Consider the following 25,368-nt stretch of genomic DNA (forward strand, 5'->3'; position numbering starts at 1 on the left):
GGAAGAGCAGCAAAAGGTGCTCGTGCAACAAGCCATCGCCAAGATCACTGCGATTGCGTGGGACAAGTGCAGTGCCGCCAAGCCCGACACGTCGCTGTCCAGCACCGAAGTCTCGTGCATGCAAAACGTTGCGTCGTCGTACTTGGACGCGAGCATGTTCATCGTTCGAAAACTCGGCGGTGGCAGATAGACACGTTCTTTCGTCGACGCGAACGATCCATGTGCAAAACGTTGGTTCTTAACATGGCTCTTCTTCGTCTACCATGAGTCCATGCCTCCATGCGCTTGACGAACTCCATGTCGTTGGTTTGTGCAGACTGTTTCGCACGAAACGCTTGGTCAACGTTTTGCATGCGATGTGGCCGAGGCGGCGGTCCAAGAAGCGGCCGCATGCCACAGCCCATCCGCTGCCTCCTGTGACTAGTTCAATTCTACCGTCGCCTTCTACATCTACTTCAAAGAACCAACGTACCGCCGTCGACGCCGGCGATGTTTCAGTCGTCACCAGTCGAGACTTCATTGCGACTCAGCCGTCGTACCACACCCTTCTCACGTATACGTCGCTTGTAAAGGACCACACACTGGACCTTCGCGCTGGCAACTTCATCGAGCGTAGTAAAGCCAGGTAAGTTGGCATGCTGCTTGGCTGGTATCACTCGATGCGCCGACGAAGTCGCCTTCGTTCTTGACAGATTTCCATTCCTATCCCCTCGATCTCTCACAATGGTGGCTCGATACAGATGGACATCACGACACCAACGACCACCTGACACGGTGGTGGCACGACAGCGTCTGGAAGTCTCCGCGGCGTTGACGATTCAATGCACGGCGCGAACATTTCTTGCCAAACGACGGCTTCACTCGACTCGAACGGCGTGCTTAGACCTCCAGCGACAACGTGCCACGTACATCTCGGAATGGCGCAGTCCGCTCCAGGCGGCATGGTCGTCTGTTGTGCGACGTCCACCCCGCACTGCACCGTTTTTGCACGTGTTGTTTCCACTGGAGACTCGTCGGCCATTCTCCGTTCCATCCACGTCGGCGTACTATACACTGGCTGCGATACTCCTTCAGAGCCAGCTCCATTTTCGCACGGCAGTTCGGCGAGCGCGTTATGTCCGTCAGCCACGCCCCCTACGCCTCTTCATCACCCAGGCCGTCGTGCAAACTTGTACTTTGGTGCACTTATTTCGGCAACACGTCGGTGCCTACGCGGCCCTCGTGCTGCAATGTAAAATGCGCTCGCGATGGGCCATCCGTCGGTGCGTCCATCGTGTGGCCAATATTGCTCGGAGAATGTGTGCTCTCTGCTTTCACGTCCTTGGCCTTGTCAATTTGGGATGGTCGAGAGGGTTCTGCTGACGAGAGCTTGTTTTGATGCTGAGTGAAATGGTAGGCACTCCCACCTGTCCCAAGTTCGACGACGCCATCGAGCTGCCCTCGTGATTCAATGCGCGTATCGTTGTCACCTAGCCCGGCGCGCGGTGGCCGCCCGGCGGTTCGCCACCGCAGCCACGACTATCCAATGCGCCTATCGATGCCACGTTGCTCGTCAGCTTGCCAGGCGGCTGCTGTATCGACGGTGCGCGCAAAGGTTGGTCCTTGCCGTGATGGCGTGCACGATTCCTGTGGTCGCGATGACGATTTCCCACACAGCTGCTCGTCGAATTCAGCGAGGTAAGTCAAAAAAAGCGCAAACGGCTAAGGTGACACACCCCAATCGGTGTAGTCCAGCGCGGCAGGGCAGCGCGCAGTCGGTTCCGAACACTCGCTCTCAAGAACGAGACCACGCGGCTGAGGCAGTCACCTTTGCGAGGGTACATGTTGTACGCGCGAGGATCGTACTACGATGCCGCGCTGCTCCTCGAGCAGAGCTTCTTGGCGGGTTATGCAGATGACGAGAACAACGACGAGATGTTCTGGGTCAAGTTTGGCACGGCGCATTTCTATTCGTATGAGGCAACAGGGGACCGAAGCCACCTGGAGAAAGCGCTCGCGGCCTTTCAACGGCTCTTTCCCAAAGCCAGCGACGTCGATCGACCTGCAGCGGAGAGAAATGGTACAGGCAACAACCTGTCGCCCTCCTCGCGGCTCGTCTTGGGGCTAGTCTACGCCACGGCGCTGTTTTTCAACCACTCGTTTGGTCCTTGTTTGGCACTCTGCGACGAAGTTCTAAACGTGCGCTCATCGCCTGCCCTGGACAAGGAATGGGTAGCCACGGCGCACGTCCTGGCATCCAATGTGTGCTTTTTCAACCATAAGTTGGACGCTTGTGCGGCACATCTCGCAGCAACGATTGCACTGGGGCCACTCAAGGCATACTCGGAGTTGGCACTTCGTTACATGCTCGCGACGGTTTATGCACTCTTATCCAAACAAAACGATACCGATGTGGCAGCCACGACGATGGCCCCACTGGCAATTCCTACGGCTGGTGGAACGGCGCCCGAAGGAATCCTTGTGAAAAGGGACGACGAGAATGTCGAGATTGAGCTGAACGATCGCGATCTGTTGAATCGCGATGGCGTGCCCGACGCTGCCGTGGATCACGCCGACATGGGGGGCAATGTACCGACACTACAAGATGCAGCCAAATCGAGAACGCCAGAAGCAGGCGATGGCGCCCCCACAACGACTCTAGAACGTCCCTGTCGTGTCCCAGAGACTGAAGCGCAACGGTACCACAGGTTGTCGGAAATGGAGTACGCCATTTGCTATTCCATAGTCGAGCTGTGGCCAGACGTTGGGTACGCTTCCTTCCTTTCACACGGACGAGTCGTCAAACAGCCCATGTAGATTTTACCATGGCGTGATGGCTCCAGCAGCCGCCGAAGCGAAGTTGCAGGTGCGAGCAAGTCACGCAAGTTGATGCCCCGTCATGCTCATTTTTATTCTCTGCAGCAATCACCGGGAGGAACATTTCTTGTGCATCGAATCAAAGCATCGTCGCCGCACGTCTACATCAAGGTCAAGTGGGACGATGGCGCGATCACGACGATGAAGGTTACCCGGGGATCTACTGGCGATGACACCGACAAGTTCTACCGAAATCCCAACAGCCCCGACGCCACAGACACGACGTTGGTAGGGTTTTTGAGCAAGTTGCCGCGAGCTGCCGGGATCTCTCTCCGGCAAGGACTGCGCTGCCGTCAGTCGCCTTCGCGCAGATCGGCAGGAACAGCAGCGTTTGGCGTCGACTGGACGCATTGGGAACAATGGTATCTCACCGACCATGCTTGGCTGCATGCCGCTCATTTGTGGGATCAGCACTCCGGCTATGTCTTTTCAAATTTCCTCGCGTCGACATGTCCAGCGTTTTTGCAGTACCAGGCGACGAAAGCAGCCCAGGAACTGACAAAACGAAAAAGCTGTGGCAATGTCGCGCATCCAAAACGAGCCACTAGCACGGGATGGCACACTGCCAAACGCAAACCGTTGACCATACCACCCGCGACGTCGGAGGAACTTCGTGCGCAAGGAGAAGCATGGCTTGTTCAAGCAAAAGCGGCTCGCGGGATCGGGAAACTCATGGACAGCCTCATTTGCATTCAAAATGCAGTCGCAATCAACCCAACCTACGAATGCATTCGTCGCTCGTGGTCGTCGAAAGCGACGACAAACCTTGCCGCCGCCATGCGCCGCGTCCAAAAGCTCGATCGGTTGTGGAGCCGCGCCCTCGCATTCGACACGTACACTCCAAGCACGCGCGGGCAACCTCAAGCCGAAGCGTTGTTGCTGGAATGCATTTATCGCCAGCACTTCCACGCCCTCGCGACAGTCGACGTGCACCGACGCCTTGTCCGTGCCCACATTCGCGCCTACTGCATGGACGGCTTCGACCTCGCTCACTTGGACATGGCGTTACGGTCCATGGATGCCCTCGCGGACGCGTATCGGAACCAACATGCGTCGTCGACGGCGGCATTTCCAGTCCCGGTTCCTCGGCAGTATGGCCCGTCCGTGCCCTCAACTGCCCCCGCTCGTCGAATTCTGCCGTCCACGACGTTGAAGCCTGTGTCGCCATCAAAGAAAACCAAGAAGAAGATGTCTTCAGCGGCATTGCAGGCGACAGAAGCATCTACCCCAGCGGAAAAGCCCGAGCGTACTCTTCCGCCACCCGAGCAAAAAGGACAAGCAAAACGACCAAGGTCATTGCGAGTTTCCACCATCGAACCGCACTGGCCTGTGGAGCTGCTCGCGGAAATGGCGGAAGTGACGTATCGGTCGCTCCAGATAACTCGCGCCGTCGATTCCCTTTACGCGCTTGCCAAACGCATATCGAACGCACCAGCGTACACGCACTTGTTTCGCAACACCCTTGTGCGCCTCGCGTTTCTGCTGGCACATCGGCGGCAGTTCGATCGAGCAGTCCGAATAATGACACACCTCTTGCACGAGGTGGATGCGGCTCCTCGGGACCCCGTCGTCGCGGTATCGATTCCAAAGTGGCCCGTGGCAATGCCATTCGAGTTTTCGACAACAGACGTCCGGTTCATGCGAGGCGTCGTGATGGACATGGCAGCGGAGGTTGCTCCCGACGCGCAACAGCGCAACCAAGAAAAAGCGTGGGCTGACTTTGCTCCGCTGCACAACGATCTCGTCCGACAAGTGCAAAAGATGCTCCGGGAAGAGCAAGCCACGACCAACTCGGCCGCATTTCGCGAAACCCACGTCAGCGGCGTAGTCGTCACTGTGGGCGAGTGCCACGGCTTGCACATCCCCAACATCCTCGTTTCGAACGTTCGCGTAGTCGTTGTAATGGACCACCACCCTGGGAAGAAATGCCATAGCGGAGTGTCGACGGCCGACCCGCCGTCGTGGGAGACTATGCAACCCAACTGGAACGACCAAGTCGTGTCGATCCCTGCCTCAACCAAGCACTCGACGGTCACCGTGCTCGTCGTCAACAAAGTCCACCTGCGTGACGTTGTCATGGCGTCGATGACTCTGCCGCTGTCGACGCTCTTTGCCTGCGGTATGTAGCCCAGACTGCCACCATGGCCTGCAGCCATGGATTTGATTTTTTGTTAGGTCAAATCGCGATGAAGCCGTGGCGGTTGCTCTCGCCGACGACGGACCACTCGTCACTCTCGCCACACAGCACAACTCAAGCGGCCCCGACGCTTGGCCTGGCGTTCCAACTCACGACGTTTCGCCCGCAGTTTACACGCGACGATAAAGAGAAACGGGACATCGCATTCGCCCTCGGAGATTTTCTCAACCAACCATTTGTGTGGCACTCGTACGGTGCGCGGTTCGTCCGGGTGTCGGATCACTTTCTCGCCCGCCACTTTTTGCTCCAAGCTCTGCGCCGCGTCCCTCTGCCGCACGACCTCCGAGCCGTTCACATGATGCTTGATGTTGCGCGATGTGACTTGGCGTGCCGAGCCGGCCACCCCTGCGCAAAGCAGGATACGGTCACAAAGTCGCGCCCTGCGTCCACCGCGGTGGAGTGGCTCCAAAAGGCCCACGTGGCCGCACTGATGCTCGAGCCGCGCCACATACACGTTGAAAATGCCATCTTGGACGTCATGCAGCAGGCCATGATGCAGGAGTCGCCATTCGAACGCAAACTGGACGTGTGCATGACGCAGCCGTTGGAGGTCGACTACATTGCCGTCACATCGGAGCATGGCCAGTACTTTGTGAACAAGGAGACGGGCGATTGCATCCTGGACGAACCGCTGGGGTATGAAGCGCAAGTTCAGAAGCCGCCGCTAAGGGTACGACAACTCTTTACCCTACGTTGTGCTGACGCTCGATGGCATAGCGCATGGTCGTGTTTAGCGACTCGATGAAGCAGCGCGTGCTGCGACTGCGCCGTGAGATGAAAGTTGCCGCGGCCGCCGACTCCGACCAATGGGTCGCCATGTACGATGAATTCCACTGCCGCATGTTCTACGTGAGCCAAGTGCACTCGATGCAAAGCTACACGACGCCGGCTCGCTACGTCATGGTGGGCGACGAAATGACGGTGTACAGGTGCGCCCGCCTGCTCTTCTTGCGTGAAACCTCATGTGTTGCAGCGTCCTCGTCATCCAAGACGTGTTTCGAACGCGGCGCCGACGGGCTCGACTCCGACGCCTCCTTCGCCGAGCAGTTCGAGTGGTATGAATGCCCACTTTCCAGTCTAGGCAGGACCTGATGTTTGGCGTCGTAGGTCGGCGTGGGGCTGTACGTGCAGGCAGCGTGGAGAGCTCGCGTGAAAGCACGAGCTATTCGAGCCACCAAAGTTCCGCTGACGTGTTTGAAGGTCATCATCCACCGGGCCGAGGGACTCCGCGCGGCCGATCGCGTATCCAGCGATCCGTTTGTGCAGCTAGACCTTCCTGGCTGCAAGACTCGCCGCACAGCAATTCGAAAAGCGACCCTAACGCCGGAATGGGACGAAGTGTTCCACATGAGGTATACGTGGCTTAACCACGAACTCGCCATGCAACAGCACCAAGCGCTGCTTGCGGCCGGGAAGCAACCAGGCAGTGGAGACGGCGGCGCCGACGGACAAGAAATCGAGGACACGGTCAACCTGCGAAGGGTGCGACGCCAGCTCGAGCACAACCTGGCGCTCAACGACGGAACACTCGACGGTGAGGACAACGCAAGCGAGCGTGACCAGAGTGGTGACGACGATAACGAGGAGAAAAGCGTCAGCGACAACGATGGGCCCATGCTAACCCTGACCGTGTACGACTACGACGCGCCAAGTCGAGGCAATGTCGAATCGTCCAGTGACTTTCTCGGCCTGGCTACGGTGCCCGTCGATGCGCTGGACCACGGCAAAGCCATCTCGGCGGCGCTCACGCTTCGCGATGAAGATGGGTACCTGTCGCCTCGGCCCCGAGGGACGCTCGACATCACGGTGCAGTGGATTCCGCATGTGTTTCCAATCCGGCTGCGATCTGCGCTGGTCGCCGTGCACGCCATCGCTCGAATGGACGGTTTGATGCGACGCACGTACGCCGAGCGACGGAAGACGCAGGCGCCGCCCAGGAAGCCGAAACCAACCATGTCGGACGATGAACGCATGCTCCTCGAGCTCATCACGTCGACGTGGCACGATGCGCTCGTCAAGCTCGCGGATGCCATCGTGATGGCGGACCAGTTGCAACGGCTCATGCTTCGATTGCAAGACGCTCGTAAGTCGCACACGAACGCCGAGGAAGAAGAGCATATTGAACGACGATTGAACGCGGTAATGCGCGATCAATTTGGCGGCAAGCGGCAAGCTGTGGACGTCGCTATGGGGGTCGTCGCCAAGGGACTGCGAAGGTTTGCAAGGACAACGATGGACGAAGGTACGTAGAGTGACCATCCGCACAGCCTCACGATGTAAGGAACGACTGTAGTGGTGGCGTATGTCGGGAGCGGCACGGACGTCATCCTCCAGGAGAAGATCGCGCTGTGGTTTGCCAACCTTGGATACGTGGCCGGTCAGTCGACACCGCGCCGTGACGACGCGCCGCCACCGCCAGCCACCGAGACGTACGATTGCATCATGCAGTTTGTGTTGTCGCAGAAGGAGAAGTTCGTGCTGTGGGAAACGAGTTTGCGTGGGGTTGTCGAAGAGGGGTTTGTCGACGGCAAGTGGGCATATGACATGTCGAAAGAACTCGCGATTTGCAGGAAGATCGAAGCCACGTTGGGCGATGCACCGACGGACGTTCCGCAGATCTCGTTTGAAGAGGAAGAGCGCATCAAGCAGAGGCAGCATGTGAGGGCCAAGAAGCTCGAAAAGCAAAAGAAGCGCAAAAAGTAGACGCAATTGTAGGACGTAGCGTTGGGCGCGCGATGGCAACGTCCATCGCTTCGACTCGATTGCGACGAAATTGCATTAAACTCGTTCCCGGTGAAACGACTAGAGTGCACAACCCACCTTGCCTGATGGGGATACGTCATTTTGGTTTGTGCTATGTCATTCAAGTGGACGTGCAGCGATGGGATCGCCAAACACTCGTGGCTCTGTTCCTGAACTATTCAGTCGGAGCAACATCGCATCACGACGCTCTTGAATTGTACGAGGGCTTCGACAGTCGCTTGCTCCAGTCAGTGGGGCCCGAAACAAACGGTCCCACACGAAATTCAGTACATTCGACCCCATTCGTCTAACTCGGGTGATGCCCCCCTGCTCCTTCGCATCGGATCGTCCGTCGAAAGCGTCGCGCTCTGTAGCTCGAGATGTAATCGACATGTCGAGTCCCAACACTCCAGGCGAAGCATGTGTGCACGTGATCAAAGTGGGCACGATATGTTTTGCAAACAGCTCCCCACAAGTGATGGCATCACCTTGACCTTTACCATTCATGGCAATCGTGCGCCACTCCGTGTATATTCAAGGTCGCAGGGAAGACCACCTCGCCAGATGCAATGCCAGCGCTGTTGTGTGCCGTACACGGCAGGCTCACTACAGACGGATAACAGAGATCGGCGGCCCTTTTTCGGCCATGATGCAATGCCGCGAGCCCGTCGAGACAAACCAGTGCGCGGTCAATTCGGTTCAAGTGGAAGTAACGACGACGGCGATGAATAAAATAGGGTGCCTCGGCTCTTGCGATCGCGGCGTCACATCAAAGTTTCCCACTCGGCCAAGGTGTCGCACGCGATGATCTTTCCCAGCTTCGTTCACGTGGACGACCAGGTCTTCGTCAAAGATGCTCCAGTAGGCCTTGACGTTTGTTATTTGGACTGGTGAATAGGCATGATCGATCCGTCAACCCAACGAGCACCAAAGCGAAGGGGCGCGACGAAATGCCCTGGTCGAAATATTTTGCGAAGAATCTAGGACGCGTTCACCAAATGCACGACGTTCATCTCTCGGTATAGACCAACAAAAGGTTGTGGCATTGGTCTTCCTGGCGACAAAAGGGCTCGCCCTTGTCCTAGGATACACCGAGCTGACGCCCGATCGCATCCGCCTAGAATTTGGTAGTGCGTCAGCTTGTTTCAGTTTACAAGGCGACCGCCTCTCCATCGGATCATCTCCCCACAAACGGTGGCATTCAAAATGAACTGGAATGTTAACGTCAAACATTTCCAGTATACGTACGAATTTGTCATTAAACCTTGTGTACAACATGTCCTTCCCCCATACAACTCGACAACATGGTGTGCGCGTCCCGGGGAGCCGCCTCTCTGATCTTGGCGTCAGTGTCGTGCAGTCGTGGGTCTGTACAGGTCATAGGAACATGCTGTTGGCAATATCAATTGAAGCAGCATCTTGGCTGTGCGGCATCGTGGTTGTGGGTGAGCTCGAAATTCAACGGCATCAACGACTTGTCATGTGGGCACCAGCCATTCTTCAAGTGGTCCACAAGAGATTCATGACCAAAGAGATCGTCGTGTTCGCAAGCACATGTGCGCCTTCGTTGATGTGCGAATGCGCGGTAATCAACTCCACAACACACAGGTTGTGGTCGATCGTGATCGACAAAAGTCACGATGATCCAGAGCTTGACATGCTGTACTGTTAAGGCACCGTCAACCTCGTTCCCAGACACCCAAAGCGGTTATATTCTTTGGGACGGATTAACGCGATGTTCACGATGCGGTGCACACGAAGAGTCTGCGCCAAAAGGTTGTCAGGCATGCATGCATAACTGCTGCCTCGTACCCGTCCCATGGACCATGTCATCTCTTGGGTTGGACACCGTGACCTTGCAGAAGCGTGTTGTGCCATGATGTGCAGCCCAAGCCTGCAGCTAGTGCCCGTCTCGTTCTGCGAGGCGGGCATTCCCCGAGACTGCTCATTTCATCCGTCGTGGGGTCACACTTTCAGGATTATATTTTTTTCACACTAATTACTTCGAATGTCATTTTCTAAATACATCAAAGGTAAAACAACGCGCGCAAAATGGAGCAGCAGATGTGGAAGCTGGGGGAAGGGACATGCCATCTTGTTTGGGCTGCGCAGAGGATACCTGACGTGCTGAGCGCATTGAAGGAAGGTAGGATCGATGGATCGACGAGTCTTTCCACTCACGAGACCATCGTGCAGTTGTGTACAACAGTATTGACGCGAACGCTTCTGCGATTGTGGTTGCAATTGGCACCGACAACGTCTCTTTCTCGGTGAATGACAACGGTGTGCGACTTACCTTCATAGTTCTGAGCTGACTTAACGGAGTGCTGAATAGGACATGGGATTCGTGGACTCGACCTCTGTGCTCTGGTGTGCAACGTTACTGGTACGTTGAGAAGAATTACGTCATGCCGACACCTTTTCACGCAGCGACGTCCAAAAACGACACAATGAACGCACACGGCTACAAGTATAGGGGTTGGCGAGGAGAGAGTTTGCTTTGCATCTCCAAGTTGTCAAGAATCACCATCGAGAGCCGAAAAGACTCATCGTGGAACACCTATCGCAAGATCATCCATGTACGTGATCTCAACACATCCTTAAAATGCCCCCCTCTGGTACGTAGAACGGCAAACCTGAGTTCCAAGGACGCGTGTCCTCCAAGAAATGCATACCTGGGACCGTCGTGACAGTCCAAAATTTGTTTGGTAACGTGCCTGCTCGCCAACGACAGTTGCTCGATAATGTACTCGTCCGCGCCAAGTTCATCGCGAGCGTTCGGCTCTTTTGCCTCCGTGCCGGCCTCATACACGGTCGCATCGCGTTTGATGTCATCGACAAGCGTAAATTTTGAGCAATTTGTACCACCACCGAAGAGCTAACGTGCTGAAGAGGGGCATACCAGTGTCCTCCGACTTCCTGTGCTTTCCGATGCTCGACAGCAGCTGGCGAGTCTCGTCGGCGCTGCGTGTCCTTCATACAACGTACGTCGATTGACCACCATTTAGATATTTGAGTCATGCTGTTGTAGGCGCTGGCATTCGCATCAACGCCGTCGGCTGTTGGCAACTCCAGCTTTCACATCGACGGGGTCATGTCTGCGAAAACAACAACGTTCTTGCCGTGGTCGACCGTGAACGTAACGCGGGCAATGCAATCGTATCAGTGCATCAGTTTCAACAACTTGTGGATCGACGGGTTTTATGCCCATTGCATGGGACTCTTGCGGCAACATATTCTCCAGCACAGAACAGGTGGCTTGCCACGGTAGTGATTCAAAACGTTTGACGCATGGGCCGACTCTATAGCCATCCCCGTCATCATTGCCAACGTGCAATGCTCCCTGGACGAATTCACGCTCGTGAACGAGCCAGATACGCGGGTCGTTCTGTTTCGACAACCAGCAGCATTTGACGAGTTTTTCCGTGCATTTCTGGAGGTGTCGTTGCAAGTTCCCATTCCGTTTCGTGGAATCATACCTTCACCATGAATCGAGTTGTAGCTCGTCCTGCCACTGCCATCAAATTCATGCGATGACGAGAACGGTGTCGATTCGGATCATCAAGAATTCGAATGGACCAGCGGAAGCTGTCGTCGCACTGACCAGGCCGGACAATTCGGTGACACCTTCCATGCCGAGCGAGAACAACTCGCTGGAAAAGCAAAATCGATTCACTCGAACACGGCGTTTGATGAGTTTTCCAATGCCATTTGGACATCCATGCCGAATCGCGTGACGAGTCGTACAGCACCGTTGCCACTAATGGATTCGAACACATCATGTATCTCCGCCCCCGCCTCATCGTCCAAGTATTTTCGATGCAAGCTATCGAACCGAAAACAATGGGATGACCAACGCGTGAGCAAGACGGGTCAACCGAACATGCATCCAAGCTGCTGGATGAAGCAGCACTTGTCTGTACTGGTCCAGAATGCAAGATCCTGTCAGTCGATGGCGATTCAACTCCCATCGTCGATGTTACAACATCTCCGCGTCCTGCGCCAAGTCGACAACAAGTTTATATTGGTACAGTCCAACACTCCACCGCTCCTCCTGTGCATCGATCAGCACGCCGCGGACGAGCGCGTCAAACTTGAAGCCCTGGAGAATTCTCTCTTGCACGACACGTTTCCAACTCGTACCCTGGACGATGTACAACCGCTGCATTTGAATGACGCCGAAAAGAATGTCGTGCGGCGTCATTGGGAGTTGATCCACCGCTGGGGGTTTCAAATTGAGGTGGCAGATGTCGATCGGTGGGTCCTTGTATCAGTGCCGGTCGTCGACCACCGGGAAGCGGCCTGTGACGACTTTTTCGAGTACATTTGCCTCTTAGCTACGCTATCCGCACAACCACCAACCATTCGACCCCCCGTGGTCACTCGATTCATGAACTCCCGAGCATGCCGGAGCGCCATCATGTTCGGGGACCCGTTGACGCGAGAGCAATGCCAGAAGTTGATTCGACAACTCAGCGAGTGTCGCCTGCCGTTTCAGTGTGCACACGGCCGCCCCTCCATTGCTCCCCTGGTGCAGCTACCTCCTTCGGCGTAACTTGTCATCGTGAGCCATCCTGTTACCCGCGTCACCGAGTCCCCGTCGTTCACATTGCATCTAAAATTCGTGCCACAATTGTGCCACCAAACTTGTTCGTTGCGCAGATACATCTGGTAAATATTTATCAATATTTCAATCGAATTGCAATTTTTGCACAATTCCCACCAACAGAAAAAGTATTTCTTCCTCGACGGAAGGGTTGGTAAACATAATTTTTGTCTCGGTTTCAAGGCAAAATGATTGGCCCGCTTCAGCCAATCAGATCAAGCGCTGATTTTGCACAGCGGCGAGCGATGGAACAAATGGAGGTTCCGCACGCGATGCCCGTGCAAACGTACTGCGAGGTGTGCTCGTTGGACTGCCCGTGCGATGACGTGTACGTGAAGGTGTTCTCTGTGTACGTGTGCGCTGACTGCCGCTACGGAAATCCTGCCTACAAGCTTCTGACTAAAGACGTGGCAAAAAAGACCTACCTCCTCACAGACTCGACAATGGAAACCCTTCCGTGCATGCGGAAGTCCAATCCAAAGCACGAAGCGTTTGCTCCGCTGCGGCTTTACTTGCAGAAGATGTGCGAAGCCACTGCGATTCAGCAACACGGTAGCCTCGAGAACGTGGCTGTTGAGCGCAAGCGCCGGGAATGCATCAAGTATGAGAAAGCAGTGGCAAGGACCAAGTCGGAGGTATCTCGGCTCGGCACGTATGGAAAGCGCCGCAAAGATAAACATAGCGTAAGTGTCATCCCTATGTGCACAGGTCAAAACTCTGATTTAGATCGGGCTTGGGCGGTCAGCACGGCGACCGGTCGTGGAAGCAGAAGAGCACAAGCACACTTTTGAGAACGAAACACAAAATGACGACGGCACGTGGTCCAAGGAGTGCGCATGCGGACTTACCATTCACGTTCACAAAGTCTTCGAATAAGTTCAAGGAAATGCATTGTATGATATGGAGACGCGACACCAACGGAGGGCAAAGGCCAACTTCATGGTTGACCATGACGTTGGCCTTTGCCGTGAAAAGAACGATGGAGACCCATGCAAAGCAAGGATATATAGAAACTGTTGTGTGCCTGCAGAGACTGTTGTGTACTCGTACTACGTGTGATGCAAAATGATTGAATCATCCATTGGTCATCATGATCGTGGACTAGTACATTCACCACGAGCGCTTCTGGTCAGTGCATGCTGATTCTTTCAATACACACGAGATGTTCCAGGATGCGTGGCGGGGATTAATGAAACATGTCTATGCTTCGACATCGGATTTTGCTGGAGCTTCAGTCATCACCTGTGGAATTGCTCATCGACATTAAGCAGCACGGAATTTCCCATGCACTGCAGTCCAACTGAAGTTTGCTGGCAAGTCTTCTTTGTGTCGCCGACAGACGCGTTTTCATGTAATTCCTGGATTTGTGCCTTCAACCGGTCCCAGTAATATCACACGGTTCAAGTGTCATTTCTATTCTTTGGTATCCGGACTGTTTATCCGAATTCGTCGACGCCGATAAGCCGACGGACGGCCACGTTGGACGGATGGCGTCGTCATGGTTCAGTTCAAAGGTGAACTTGTCTACGATCGTGTCCCAGGGTCTTGAGCATGTCACCAAGCTCAAAGACGATGTCGAGAAGCAATTTGATGAAGCAGTGTCCGGCAAGGGAATGACCACACTCACGTTGCAGAATTTGCCACCGGCAACAATCGACATGCAAGCACCGCCAAACTTGTTCCAAGAAAATGTGCCTTCGACTGCCCTTGCGCCGTCACCAGCGCCACCACAAGATGAGGAGTCCTCCCCGCTCCAATCCACAGATACTTGTGTTGACCCCGACTGCCACAGAGAGTCCGATATACCTCCAGGTAGAATTTATCCACTAAACTGCGATGTCTTCCGTGGGCCTTATAAGGCCACTATAGCGCTTCAATGTGCTACCCTATTGTCGTCCACATCATCGGCAGGAGACTCCCCAACTGACAGTGTCCTTCTTGCAGCACATATATCCTGTCCTCCACCATCCGAGCCCTGCCAGCAAGCGCATGGCCCATCCCACGAGACTCCGCCATCGTCGCTTCTCCCACGTGCCGAAGAAGATGTTGCTCCTACTGGATGGGATGCTTCGCTCGATGATTTGCATCCAGATGCTGCTGAAAACTCGGCGCTACTGGCAATTGTGCAAACTCTTCCACCCAATGTTGCGTCCGACCCCTCCACTTCTCCAATCACCGTAGAAACCTCACCACCAGTTGACCCTTCCAGCACCACTCTTGACTCTTCAAATGAATTTACCGACATACGGTCGGACTTACCTTCGTCCGACGGTAGCATCCAGCCCACGACGACTGCGGTCGTACCTTCGATTGAATCCGTTTCACAAGACAACAGATCTTCTCCTTCACCGCCAGCGTCGTCATCGTCATCGCTACACGCAACGGAGGACGCTCCCCCAACGTCGATTGAAGTTTTATTTCTACAAAAGGAACTAGCACATGTTCAAGCAGAGCTCCAGAAGAGTCGGGACGTTCTCTGCGAGCGGGAGAGCCAACTCGTGTCGACGTCAGCTGCCATGGCAAAACTGCATGAAGAACTCGAAGCGCTGCGCAGCGCTCGATCCACAACGAGTCCGAACGACGCAAGTGTCATCTACTCGCTGCAAGTCGCACTAGCTGACAAGGAAATGCAATTGACCAACTTGCTCGACGAAGGCGAAGCGTTGTCCAAGAAACAAGCTGCGTTCGAGTCGCGGCTGCGCGCCCTTCGAAAGGAAAAGACAGACATCATGGACGAGAACAAGAAGCTCACGGCGGCGCTCGAAACGGCGACGGCCAAATGGGAAACCGCACGGATGCACTTAGTTACGGCAGAGGAAGATGCCAAGCTTCATGCCCACGTGCTCAAGTCTCTCGATGCCACGGACGCCAAGTTGCAGGCAACGGAAGCTGCGCTGATCGCATCCACGCAACGTCTGACTGCTACGGAAGCGCTCGTCGAGCAATTAGGTGCCGAAAACGACGCGCTGAAAGCTCGCACACAACTCGCGGCATTTGAAGATCGCGAGGTATGCCCTACATTTCAATCATTGTTCAACAACTTTTTACCAGCAACGAGTAGGCGTTGGAAGCTACGATTGCCGAGTTGCAGGCGAACGTAGCTCAAGTTGAAGCCGAAGCATCCAAGCGCGAAGACCAGGCCCGCGTCGCGTTACATGCGATGAAGCAGCGGTGGCAAGAGGCAGTGACCCGCATGGACCACATGACCCACAGCACCAGTGACGCGACGCAGCCGCTCCTTCGCCAGATTCAATTGCTTCAGGAAGAGCAGCGCGTACTAGAGTTACGCCGTATGTCGTTTGAGGCCGACATGCAGAAGAAGGTGGACAACGCAGCTCGTGAAGTTGCGATGGTACAGGCTGAGCTCGCTGTTGAAACAAAGAACGCCATGGACGCACAAACTCGAGCGTCAGTGCTGCTCGGTCAAGTCACGGAGTTGCAAGGGCTTGTTCAAGCGGAGAAGGTCACGGTTGAATCGTTGCACAAGCAACTAGACGACAGCGCGCGGATTCGACAGCAACTGGAGCAGCAACTGGAAGTCCTCGGCGACGAAAAGCGCCACCTCGCTACGCGGTTGCGGTTGGTCCAAGAACAACACGACGTGCACACCAAGCAACTCCTCCACCAACTAGAGCAGCAAACCCAAGATGCAGCTGCGCTGCGCCGGCAATTGCACGAAGCGACGACGCCAACGAGTACCCCGATAACTGGCACGTTCGCGAGTGCGGCCACCCTCCCTCCCAGCGCGCCGATGCCCCTGCCACAGGCCCCCATTTTGCAAGAATCGCCTCAATCAGGCTCATCGTGCCGTCGCATGGACCGAACGCCGTCAAGCGACTTGAACGAGGACATGTCGATGATCGAATGGAATCAGCTGCTTCAAAAAGTTCGTCTGCGAGAGAGCGAGGCGTCGCTGCTCAAGAGCCAGCTGCAAACTGTCGAGGAGGCGCGGAAGAGTGCGAGCGATGACGTCGTTCGGCTATCGACGCAGAATGCCGCGTTGAAAGCAGCAGTAGCAGAATTGGCAGCGACCAAGGAAGCCCTTGCCGCCATGGAGGTAAAGCAGCACGTCCTGCTCGAGCTCCTCGGGGAAAAAGATGAACAGGTCGAAGAACTCGAGGCTGAATTCAGGGAGTTCAAGCAAATGTACCAAAACCAAATCGATACGCTCACGCGAAGATGAGAGTGATCGAAGCGCGTAAGGAAATGTCAGCATTTTTCCATCCGTCCGAGATGAGCGATTCCGACGACTGAGCGCCTCGGCGGCTTTTTGCATGGGCAATATCTATATGAACCACACTTCGTAATTTCATGCATAATTCGAGCCCCCTATGCTTTGTACCATTCCTCGGTAATCATCCGCCACATGTATCCGTGCCAAGATCTCCATGGTTGACACGCTTCCTGACTTGTGTCCCCTGTCGAGTGGGTGGCTGGATAAATTCCGCTACTGTGGAGGCTGAGCTGTTTGCACTCCCTCATGATGCATGGGACTAAATCACGATGGATTACTTCTTACTGGAGCGTCCAAGACGGAACCAGCTGCGCCGTGCCGGTGGCTTGGTGGTCTCATCGCAGTCATCGTCTTCAGGGTTACGGCTCTTCACATCGAGTTTGGTCTTCTTGCTGTTATTGTTGGTGTCGTAGAGCGTGGCAACGTTTGGTTCGCCTTTGTCATCAAGGAGGCTCGAACCATCAATTTGACCGACGCCGTCGGAGAACGTTGCTGTGCTCTTCTTGTTTCGACCAAATCCAACCATCGTGGGCTTCTCGCCGCAGATGCTAAAGTGATGTTGAAGACGACGGGGACGTTCGGTTGATGAACGAAGTCTCTGCCGCCGTCCAGATTGGTTTTCACCAGCACATTACTCTTCGGCACCCAAATGTTCCCAATTGCATCTTGCGTGCCACCGTGGAAGAGACCAAACTTGTTATTGCGAAATTTCCGCTCACTTTCAGCGATTTTCATCCCATGTCCAGCAGATTTCGCCAAATATTCCTTAATTTTCGCAATATTCCCCCAACTGTAATGGCAAGCTTTGTAATGCATCCGGATAATAGGCTCCATGTTCGGATGCACCGCCCAGGGAGAGGTGGGCCAGATATTATCCGGATGATGCAAAGTTAAGTCGAAAGAAACAAGGTTCATTCGGAATAATTATCGAGCCGCCCAAAACAAAGTATCCATCAAGCGGAATGCCAGCACCTGCAGCTCATGTGGTCGTCCCTGCCACAGCCCCTGCCGTGGACGTGAGCTTGGAAATGGAGCGGTTGGTTCGTCGCAATGCTGCCCTCGAAGATGAGGTGCGTCGTTCACGCGAGGAGTTGGTTCGATTTGGCTCGGACGCCGAACGCAGCGAAGAACGTCTGACGAACAAATTGCTGGCTCGTCTGGATCGACTCCGCCTCGAGAAAGAAAAGCTTGCGTTGGCCGTAGAGCGAGAAGAAGAATTTCTTACCAACACGCTCCAGCGCAAGCTGCGTCAATTGCAGCAAGACAAAGTCGATCTGGAAAACAAACTCGAGAACGAGCAGGAATTCATCGTGAACCGTTTGCAGCGGCAGTTGGAAGTCGCAGCTAACGCAACCGCCGACAAAGTCCAACTTGAGAATGAACTCGAGCAAGAACAAGAGTACCTCGTCAACCGACTCCAGAAACAGGTGCTCGGCGTTAAGATTGAGAAGAAGAAGGCGGAGCAGCGCATGCTCGATGAGATGGTCGCGTTGGTGTCATCATTCGAAGCATACGTTGACGATCCGCAAATGATGAAGCACGCGCTCGCGTCCGCAAAGGAAGCTCTGCACGCTCGGGTGAAAGCCCACCTGGCCAGTGCTGTGGCCCAAGACACGTCCGATGCGACTGCCCTCAACAGCGAAGTCCTTCTCGAGTCCGTGAGTTCTCCAATGCGCCACCACCTGAACCGCCGCGGCACATTGTAGTCACCCTAGACCCCATTCGCGTTGTATCATTGTATCTACCTAGTACATTCTGGTGGTGACGCTCGCTCGCCTAGCCAGTAAATAAATTAACCGTGTGTCAAAATGAGATGTTGGGAGCCGTCCTTCGCATGCAGTCCTTGAAGGAAGAAAACCTGTGTCGATCGCTGCATCAAACGACACAAAAGTTGGGAGAGGGGGCATCCTAGCGGTGCGTGTCCATGGCCTCACCGAGCTCTCGTAGGCATCGAAGCATGACGTTGTGAAAAGGTACACATGAACAAACGACCGTCGCCGCCGCTCGAGTCTTGAAAAGACACCATGACAAGGAGAAACGTTGGAGATGCGGTTGACGGACAGCTCGTTCGGCATGACGTCGAAGTGATGCGACAGTGCAGTCCGCGATCTACACGACAAGACTTGTGCAAGAGTTGGGTATGTGCATTGCAATTTAACCACTGTTAAATAAGTCAAGTCGAGATTATGATATATGCCACCACGGCTAGTGGGAAGTACTTTACAACGCTTGTCGGATCAAGTCGGCTTGCGTCGACGAGAGCCTTGTCGGGAATTGAATGTCGAAGTGGATGTGAAGGTCGCCTCGCCGAGATGTGTCCTTGGAAGACGGCATGCCTTCGCCCACAAACACCTTCCGCGTCGACGGCGTCACAACAGAGTCCAGTTTCAAGTGCAGCTCGCGATCGTCCAGTGTCTTGATCGTTAGCGTGCCTTGGCCGACCAGCGCGTCCTTGAGCGAGATCTTTGCTGTGTAAATGAGTGTGTCGTTCTCCCGTCGAAACTTGGCGTGCGGCTTCTCTTGGATGACAAATATAATGTCCTGTGCGACGCGACCAGGCAGCAAATCGCCTTCGCCTTCAAACGTCACCTTCGTTCCTGCCTTCCAACCCGGTCGGACTTGAACCTCCAGAATCTTCTCTTCTTCCCGGAACCCTTGCGCGCGTTCGTCGTACACTTTGCGCGTGATCTTGAGCTTCTTTACGCATCCTGTGTAAAGTTGCTCCAATGTGCACTCCAAGTCGCGCTTCAACGCTTCGGGGCGCTTGCCTCGTCCACCCATCGATTCGCCAAACGGATCATTGCCAAAAAACGAATGTTGTCGGCGTGCACCACCACCGCCACCACCGAACATGCTCGCAAACGGGTCCATTCCTTCGGCTTCGTGCAGGTTGGATGTGCCAAAAAACTGTTCAAAGATCTTGGATGGGTCCGACGAATGGAACGCAAATCCACCTGGGAACCCCCCGCCGCTGCTGCTAAAATGTGCCGATTGTCCTGGGAAGAAGCCACCTCCCATGTTGTCACCACCAGCACCAGGAGGTGGACCACCTTTCAACCCTTCTTCTCCAAACTGGTCGTAGATGGTCCGTTTCTGCTTGTCACTGAGGACTTCGTATGCTTCATTCACTTCCTGGAATTTGGTCTGCGCCTGTTCCTTGTTGTTCACGTTCTTGTCGGGGTGCCACTTGAGCGCCATCTTGCGGTACGCCTTCTTGAGCTCATCGTCGTTCGCATCTCGCTTGACGCCTAGCACTTGATAGTAGTCTTTGCCCATTGTTTCGTATATTGAGTAATGAAGTTCGTCGATTTGGCCGTTGCTGCGCCGCTTTCGAGAAACTTCTCGTTTAAGCTAGCCAATGAAATTTCGAGAAATCTCCGGAAAGCCAATCAAATCCTCTCGTTTGAATGCAGCAATTCAATTCACTTTTATGCAAAGTTTCACACGAACGAAATGCCGCACTCGGGCAGCTCTGACCCAAGTGCGGACGCTGTCGCTCCTGTCGTGCTTCCCCCTTGTTTCGGTGTTTGAATGCCTGCTAGATCAGGCCATCGCGTGCACCGGTCAACTCATGTCAGAGGGCTTGCATACGTGCGCATTCCATTATGTGAAGTAAGTCCAAGGAGCGCTTCGTTGGTTGACTTGATGCAGGAGGTGTGCCCTACAGTTTGTGAGTTCATTTCGTGCATCCATCTTACCTGTGAAAAGTCCCTGCGGAAAGAATGCATGATAATTCCCATGCCATTCGAATGCGCGCACGCCACGCATCGTGGAATGATCACAATATTTCCTGAGGCCATGACCCTTAGCACTTTGGCGCAAAAGATACGTGTTGGGCTCATAACCCAAAGGTCTTCAGATCGATACCAAGAAGTGCACGATGAAGTGTCTGCTCATTTGATTTGGATTTTTCAAGCCAATGAAGTGTGTCGCATGGCATGGAGGGCACCGAGAATGTCCACGAGCTCCCTGCGCAATTGGCGTTCATGCACGCTTCCAAGGTGTAGTCGTGAATACCCGAGGCAAAAACCAGAGGAAAGAATGGAGATTGGGAGATAGATAAAAGAGGGAGAATCTGACGAAGCCTGCACCTATGCGTGCAAGGTAAACACCACCATCCAACACAAAGCTGCTTATTGGTTCTTGCACTCGGGGGGCTTTTCGGTAGATTCAGCACCCGGGGCATTGTCCAAGGCCGGGAAGGACTTCTTGCCCTTCGCTCGGGGTGCTTCGTCTTCGTCGCTGTCTTCGTCCTCTTCGTCATCATCGTAATCCTCGTCGTCTTCGTAGTCAGAGTCTTCGACTTGGGCTTCGCCCGTGAACCACAGCACGGCCTGTGGCACAATGGTTTCGTGAATGATGAACCCAAGTTGGAAGTCGTCGTTAAGTTGACGCATTGTGTCGTTCTCATCATCTTCCGCGGGCATTTCAACGGTCGCGAAGAATTGGAAAAACGATTCGCACGGTTCGACCTTAGTGACGAATCGCGTTTGGCCACCATTCTTGGACTTTTGTTTAATCTTCTTGACCTTTTCAGTCAAGTTCTTGCCTTCAAGCCACTTAATTTCCGTGCCCTGGATGTTCTTGAGCATCGCGTCGCCGTCCGGGCCTTCCGCGACGTCGTACGCCTTAGTCAACACCGTGTTTTCAAAAAATGGGTTTGGGGCAAAGGTAAATTCCAGGCGGAAACCGCTGTGTTCGGTGGAAGACTCTGACTTGATGTCCGTGAGGAATTCCAAAGCTGGCATGTCGCGGTCCGTGATCAATTGTTCCGTGTCGGGGTGGTTCAATAACGCCTTCATCCAGAACTGGGGAACACCGACGGTCCTTGTTTCTTCGGTTTCCGACGCCTTTTCTTCCGCAGTTGCGACCTCCTTTTCACCAGACACAACCAACGCGCGTTCCGCGTACAAGGGTTGGTACAACTTTTCGTACTTCAGTTCCAACAAACGGCGTTCCTTTTCGAACTCAGCTTCGAGCACTCCATGTTGCTCTTGCAACGTCTTGAGGTGGTTCACGCGGGACAGCACGGCCGGCGGCAAGTCCAACGTGATATCTTCGGCGTCCTCCACGTCTGCGTCGATCACGAGGTCGTTCAGCTTCTTGGCAGCTTCGTCGGCCATGATGGTGTCGAAATTGAAAATGATCTCGACCCGACCGGTCCATACAAACTTTCATATACTCTACCAAATCCAAACGATTGACTGGGAGCAGCCTTCTCTCCATATCCGGACGCGCCTTCCGCGTTCTCCCGGAATATCCGGAAAACGATTGCTGCTACCTCCTGCGGACTTCTGCCCGCTCAAACCACTGCGCGTGTGCTCTAGGCAGCTATCTCCTCGCCTCCGTTCATGAAATGCTCCGCCCCTTCATCAGGGACGGCGTTCCATGTGGCCTGGTGTCGCTGCGCGCGCAATTCCATGGATTTCTGATGGAACTTCGATATCGGGATTTGATTGGCTCATTACAGACCAATCATATCGATTTCATTTGCTTGCATCCGATGCCTCAAGCACGTGGAACGATATCACGAGGGAAGCAGGACGAGGGCCGGAGGGAATGTGATGAAGTCGGTACGTGTCGCGGAGGTGAGAAGGTCTGGCGTGGTCATGTACTCCGGCTCGTATCACGGCAGATTTGAGGAAATGATGTGCCCAGGATACACGCTACGGACGACAGGACAATATTCCCACCAAGTTCAAATCATTTGAGCATTTCTACAGCTCGGCGATGAAACGTCACATGCAAAGGGCGTACTCTGGGTTTGGTCAAGCAGTGGACGATGCTGGTGTTGTCCCTGACCACGACGTCTTGGATTTTGACCAGCACGTCACCCTTCTGAATCAAACCATGCCGATCTGCTTGAGTGCCTGGAAGTACTTCCGCGACAGTTACGCGAAGTGAATCCATCACGAGCTTTAGCCCCAGGGGTCCACTTGCAAACGTCACAACGTACTCCTTGGCTTGCCGCATGTCGCTTGCCTCTGACCGAGTTGACGCGCCTTGGAGATTCGATGATTCGATGTCGTGCTGGCCTCTTTGTTTGAACGACACTGTTGATGTTGTCGCATGGTCCTGGTTGGGATGAGGCATGGGGGCTTCGGTCAATGCCGAGACGGTTGAGGTGGCCAGAGCTAGATGATTCGCCCGCGCCGTGCAGCTCAATTCACCGAGTGGGGGGACGCAGATTTCAGAGGGATACCGAAACATGCCTGAAGGGGAAATCCATTCGCGCTCGATGGTGGAGAGACTCCTCGCGTATGTCTTGAGGAGCTCTCGGAATTGCTTCATTGATTTCAGGTGAGGCGATTGGCCCAGGTGGTTGATGGCAATATTAAGTTGATCTATGCTTGGGCCGTTTGTAGTGACCTTGAGTGCACAATTCACCGCGCCCCACAACGAGGCCGCCGCGTTGAAAATGCCAACGGGCACGGACGTGCTCAAGCAAGTCCATTGCTTCATTACTTGGGACTCCAATTGCGGTCGAATGACACAGTGTAGCGACCACAACATCACGCGGACATACGAGCTCACGAACGTTCGGTCGGCCTCGTTTGAGACAGCAGTGATCAAGGCGCCGTTCATCTCGTTGAAGTATATCGTCGTCACCAAGGCGTAGTAAAGTGCCGCCATGGTGGTGGGTGGAGATCGTGCCAATGCATTGGCCGACAGGTATGAAGCGATTGCCAGCAGCGTCGATATGGTTGAGTCCAACGACGATTTCAACATTGCCAAGTTTTGGTGGGCAGGATGATTAACAAATGAAGTCCAGTGCTGTTCCAACGTAGCTTCATGGGTAGAGATCATTCGGAAGTGGCTTTCGACATCCGAGACACACGCGCCATCTCTGTCGTCGACGATCAATGCGGGTATTTTTGACGAATGTTCCGGTGCCGACGATGTCCTTGTCCATGCCGTGCAATAGTCCTGACCAGTGTGGTAAGGCGGTGGAGCACGGAAAGACTTCCATAAAATGCGCAGTACCTCGGCTTCCGCGATGGCGGCAGCGAACTGGTCAACCACCGCCTTGCCAGAAATCCCCAGCCCAGGTTGTCCATAGGCCATTTGATTGTGCTCGACGCACCGCCACACACGTGTCTTCATGTTTCCTTGTGTACTGCACAATGCAAGAAAAGCGTGATGCCGACTCGAGTCATTGTCCAGAGCACGTACAACGATTGCGTTCCGAAGAGGTACATTGTGGGACCACCCGTGATTTCCTGACCGTGGCGCAGCTCTTTCGGCGGAGCGTCTAACAAAGTCACAGGCCACCATAGCCCGGTATCAAGCAGCGCCCACCGCACGCCCGCATCGCCCTCCATTCCCATCAAGTCATTGCGTCCCATGTTACTCATACTGACAGATTTAGTATTACTAATAGTAAACGGAGTGTTGGGGTTCCATCAGGTTGCAAAAACAAACCCCATGCGAACAGACATTTCCTTGATGGAAGTGGGCTCACATGACGGCGCATTCTTGATGCGTTGTATGATACCTGCGTGCCGCTCTCATCACGCAGCGTCATGTCTTTGTCTGGTGTGACCTGACGAAGGAAGGTAGGATCGACTGGAAATTCGTCAGCAATGTGTGAAGGACGACGGACCGCCATCGTCAAAGTAGGTGAGGCTTGTTCGCCAAGACTGGTACTTGCGCACATTTACTGCTCCTGGATGCGTCCTTTACGACATGATACGTGGTTTTTATCAAGGTGGAAAGTTGCAGACACAATCCTTCCAACTTCCCTTACAACGAGACCGAGTGCGACCCCAATCCGTCTGGAAATGGAATCAAGCGGTCGACGTGTTCTTGGGAAATGCCAGCGTCAAGCATCTTTTGCCGCGCCATCATTGCTGAGCTGATGACTTCGATCTGCTTGAGCTCGAGGTTCTTGCGCGCGATTTCGAGGTCCGCTTGCTGCCGCTGCTGCGTGTACATGTATATTTGCTCCACTTCGGCTTTGTCGAAGCGACTACCTGTCGCGTGCTGCACCTGTTGGGCTGCAGCGTCGCCTAAGAGCGACGGCGTTGTTGCAGGAACACCTTTCGCCAAGATCAAGTGATCAACCGACTTCGACGAACTGAACTTAGGAGCCACTTTGTAAGGACCGCGGGTGCGCTCGAGACGCTCCAGGGGCAAGTCAATTGCAACCTCTTCGGACGAGAACGGAGCTGATGAAAAATAGACTTTCTTGTCGTCGTCCGCAAGGCCACAATAGTATTCCCATCGCTCCAGGTGGTGGATCTTGTGGTGCTGTGTGAAGTGATCCACACGAAACGGCGCCTTAAACGTTTTGACTTTTTTCATCGGCTTACGAGCGCGCACAACTGTGCTCAAAACTTCCCGTCCAAAGTGCATGCAAAACAAACAATGGACGACTTCAGGCTCGTTGGTGATGGGGGCGCGGTCCGTGATGATAACTGCATAGCGTATCTCGTGATGTCGTCGGAGGAGGCAACCTCGTCGCTTCGGACCGGGGCGGCGGGTGCTGGTGCCCTGTGGAGTCGTTTGGTCACTCGTCGACTGGGTCATCTCAACGCCAGCTCGTCGTCCGTAGGGGATTTTGCCAGTTCAGGGCAACCGTCAACTCAGTCAATTTGGATTGGGTGAAAATCACTCACTTGGCCCTATTTCCTATTGATTATAACCAATGAAAGAGTCGATAGCAATCGATGTCAGCAAATGACAAAACAGAAATGTGGATTTTCATGTCGTTGAATTCAAACCTGCGGTGGC

At 54.3% G+C, this 25,368-nt stretch overlaps 11 protein-coding genes across 15 annotated transcripts; 6 read left to right on the plus strand and 5 right to left on the minus strand.

Annotated features, from left to right (window-relative positions):
* Positions 1-327: 327 nt before the first annotated feature.
* On the plus strand, positions 328-7,878 carry H310_06079 (hypothetical protein). The gene is made up of 11 exons (XM_008870993.1): positions 328-625; positions 741-1,262; positions 1,397-1,677; positions 1,730-2,747; positions 2,797-2,845; positions 2,902-4,975; positions 5,032-5,723; positions 5,771-5,982; positions 6,027-6,108; positions 6,161-7,295; positions 7,347-7,878. The coding sequence occupies exons 1-11, from the start codon at positions 357-359 to the stop codon at positions 7,754-7,756; spliced, it is 6,744 nt and encodes a 2,247-aa protein (XP_008869215.1). The 5' UTR covers positions 328-356; the 3' UTR covers positions 7,757-7,878.
* A 1,945-nt stretch (positions 7,879-9,823) lies between these two features.
* H310_06080 (hypothetical protein) lies at positions 9,824-12,494 on the plus strand. Its single transcript, XM_008870994.1, has 9 exons — positions 9,824-9,941; positions 9,992-10,078; positions 10,131-10,181; positions 10,226-10,374; positions 10,422-10,638; positions 10,688-10,779; positions 10,827-11,049; positions 11,104-11,234; positions 11,298-12,494. Exons 1-9 carry the CDS (start codon positions 9,848-9,850, stop codon positions 12,348-12,350), a joined length of 2,097 nt encoding a protein of 698 aa, XP_008869216.1. The 5' UTR covers positions 9,824-9,847; the 3' UTR covers positions 12,351-12,494.
* A 133-nt stretch (positions 12,495-12,627) lies between these two features.
* Positions 12,628-13,308, plus strand: H310_06081 (DNA repair protein). Its single transcript, XM_008870995.1, has 2 exons — positions 12,628-13,084; positions 13,128-13,308. The coding sequence occupies exons 1-2, from the start codon at positions 12,647-12,649 to the stop codon at positions 13,275-13,277; spliced, it is 588 nt and encodes a 195-aa protein (XP_008869217.1). The 5' UTR covers positions 12,628-12,646; the 3' UTR covers positions 13,278-13,308.
* Positions 13,309-13,746: 438 nt separating this feature from the next.
* On the plus strand, positions 13,747-16,913 carry H310_06082 (hypothetical protein). 5 transcript variants are annotated; one of them, XM_008870998.1, is made up of 4 exons: positions 13,747-14,213; positions 14,271-15,409; positions 15,463-16,458; positions 16,507-16,913. In XM_008870998.1, the coding sequence occupies exons 1-4, from the start codon at positions 13,889-13,891 to the stop codon at positions 16,582-16,584; spliced, it is 2,538 nt and encodes an 845-aa protein (XP_008869220.1). In that variant the 5' UTR covers positions 13,747-13,888; the 3' UTR covers positions 16,585-16,913. The 5 variants fall into 5 exon arrangements, with proteins under 5 accessions (XP_008869220.1, XP_008869222.1, XP_008869219.1 ...); XM_008871000.1 differs by having other exon boundaries at positions 14,346-15,409; XM_008870997.1 differs by having other exon boundaries at positions 15,463-16,913.
* Positions 16,849-17,161, minus strand: H310_06083 (hypothetical protein; the record flags this gene model as incomplete). Its single annotated transcript, XM_008871001.1, has 2 exons — positions 16,849-16,865; positions 16,921-17,161. The coding sequence occupies 2 exons, from the start codon at positions 17,159-17,161 to the stop codon at positions 16,849-16,851; spliced, it is 258 nt and encodes an 85-aa protein (XP_008869223.1).
* A 396-nt stretch (positions 17,162-17,557) lies between these two features.
* H310_06084 (hypothetical protein) lies at positions 17,558-18,449 on the plus strand. Its single transcript, XM_008871002.1, has one exon. The coding sequence runs from the start codon at positions 17,598-17,600 to the stop codon at positions 18,339-18,341; it is 744 nt and encodes a 247-aa protein (XP_008869224.1). The 5' UTR covers positions 17,558-17,597; the 3' UTR covers positions 18,342-18,449.
* Positions 18,450-18,758: 309 nt separating this feature from the next.
* Positions 18,759-19,919, minus strand: H310_06085 (hypothetical protein). The gene has a single exon (XM_008871003.1). The coding sequence runs from the start codon at positions 19,909-19,911 to the stop codon at positions 18,856-18,858; it is 1,056 nt and encodes a 351-aa protein (XP_008869225.1). The 5' UTR covers positions 19,912-19,919; the 3' UTR covers positions 18,759-18,855.
* Positions 19,920-20,078: 159 nt separating this feature from the next.
* On the plus strand, positions 20,079-21,813 carry H310_06086 (hypothetical protein). Its single transcript, XM_008871004.1, has one exon. The coding sequence runs from the start codon at positions 20,167-20,169 to the stop codon at positions 20,692-20,694; it is 528 nt and encodes a 175-aa protein (XP_008869226.1). The 5' UTR covers positions 20,079-20,166; the 3' UTR covers positions 20,695-21,813.
* H310_06087 (hypothetical protein) lies at positions 20,608-21,787 on the minus strand. The gene has a single exon (XM_008871005.1). The coding sequence runs from the start codon at positions 21,756-21,758 to the stop codon at positions 20,769-20,771; it is 990 nt and encodes a 329-aa protein (XP_008869227.1). The 5' UTR covers positions 21,759-21,787; the 3' UTR covers positions 20,608-20,768.
* A 494-nt stretch (positions 21,814-22,307) lies between the features above and the next one.
* Positions 22,308-23,986, minus strand: H310_06088 (hypothetical protein). Its single transcript, XM_008871006.1, has 3 exons — positions 23,809-23,986; positions 23,620-23,752; positions 22,308-23,562 (listed from the first exon to the last, which is right to left on the minus strand). The coding sequence occupies exons 1-3, from the start codon at positions 23,979-23,981 to the stop codon at positions 22,339-22,341; spliced, it is 1,530 nt and encodes a 509-aa protein (XP_008869228.1). The 5' UTR covers positions 23,982-23,986; the 3' UTR covers positions 22,308-22,338.
* A 269-nt stretch (positions 23,987-24,255) lies between these two features.
* H310_06089 (hypothetical protein) lies at positions 24,256-25,185 on the minus strand. The gene has a single exon (XM_008871007.1). The coding sequence runs from the start codon at positions 25,162-25,164 to the stop codon at positions 24,379-24,381; it is 786 nt and encodes a 261-aa protein (XP_008869229.1). The 5' UTR covers positions 25,165-25,185; the 3' UTR covers positions 24,256-24,378.
* Positions 25,186-25,368: the final 183 nt, after the last annotated feature.

This window comes from Aphanomyces invadans (genome assembly GCF_000520115.1).
Source record: "Aphanomyces invadans strain NJM9701 unplaced genomic scaffold supercont1.10, whole genome shotgun sequence".
Lineage (NCBI taxonomy): Eukaryota > Oomycota > Saprolegniomycetes > Saprolegniales > Verrucalvaceae > Aphanomyces > Aphanomyces invadans.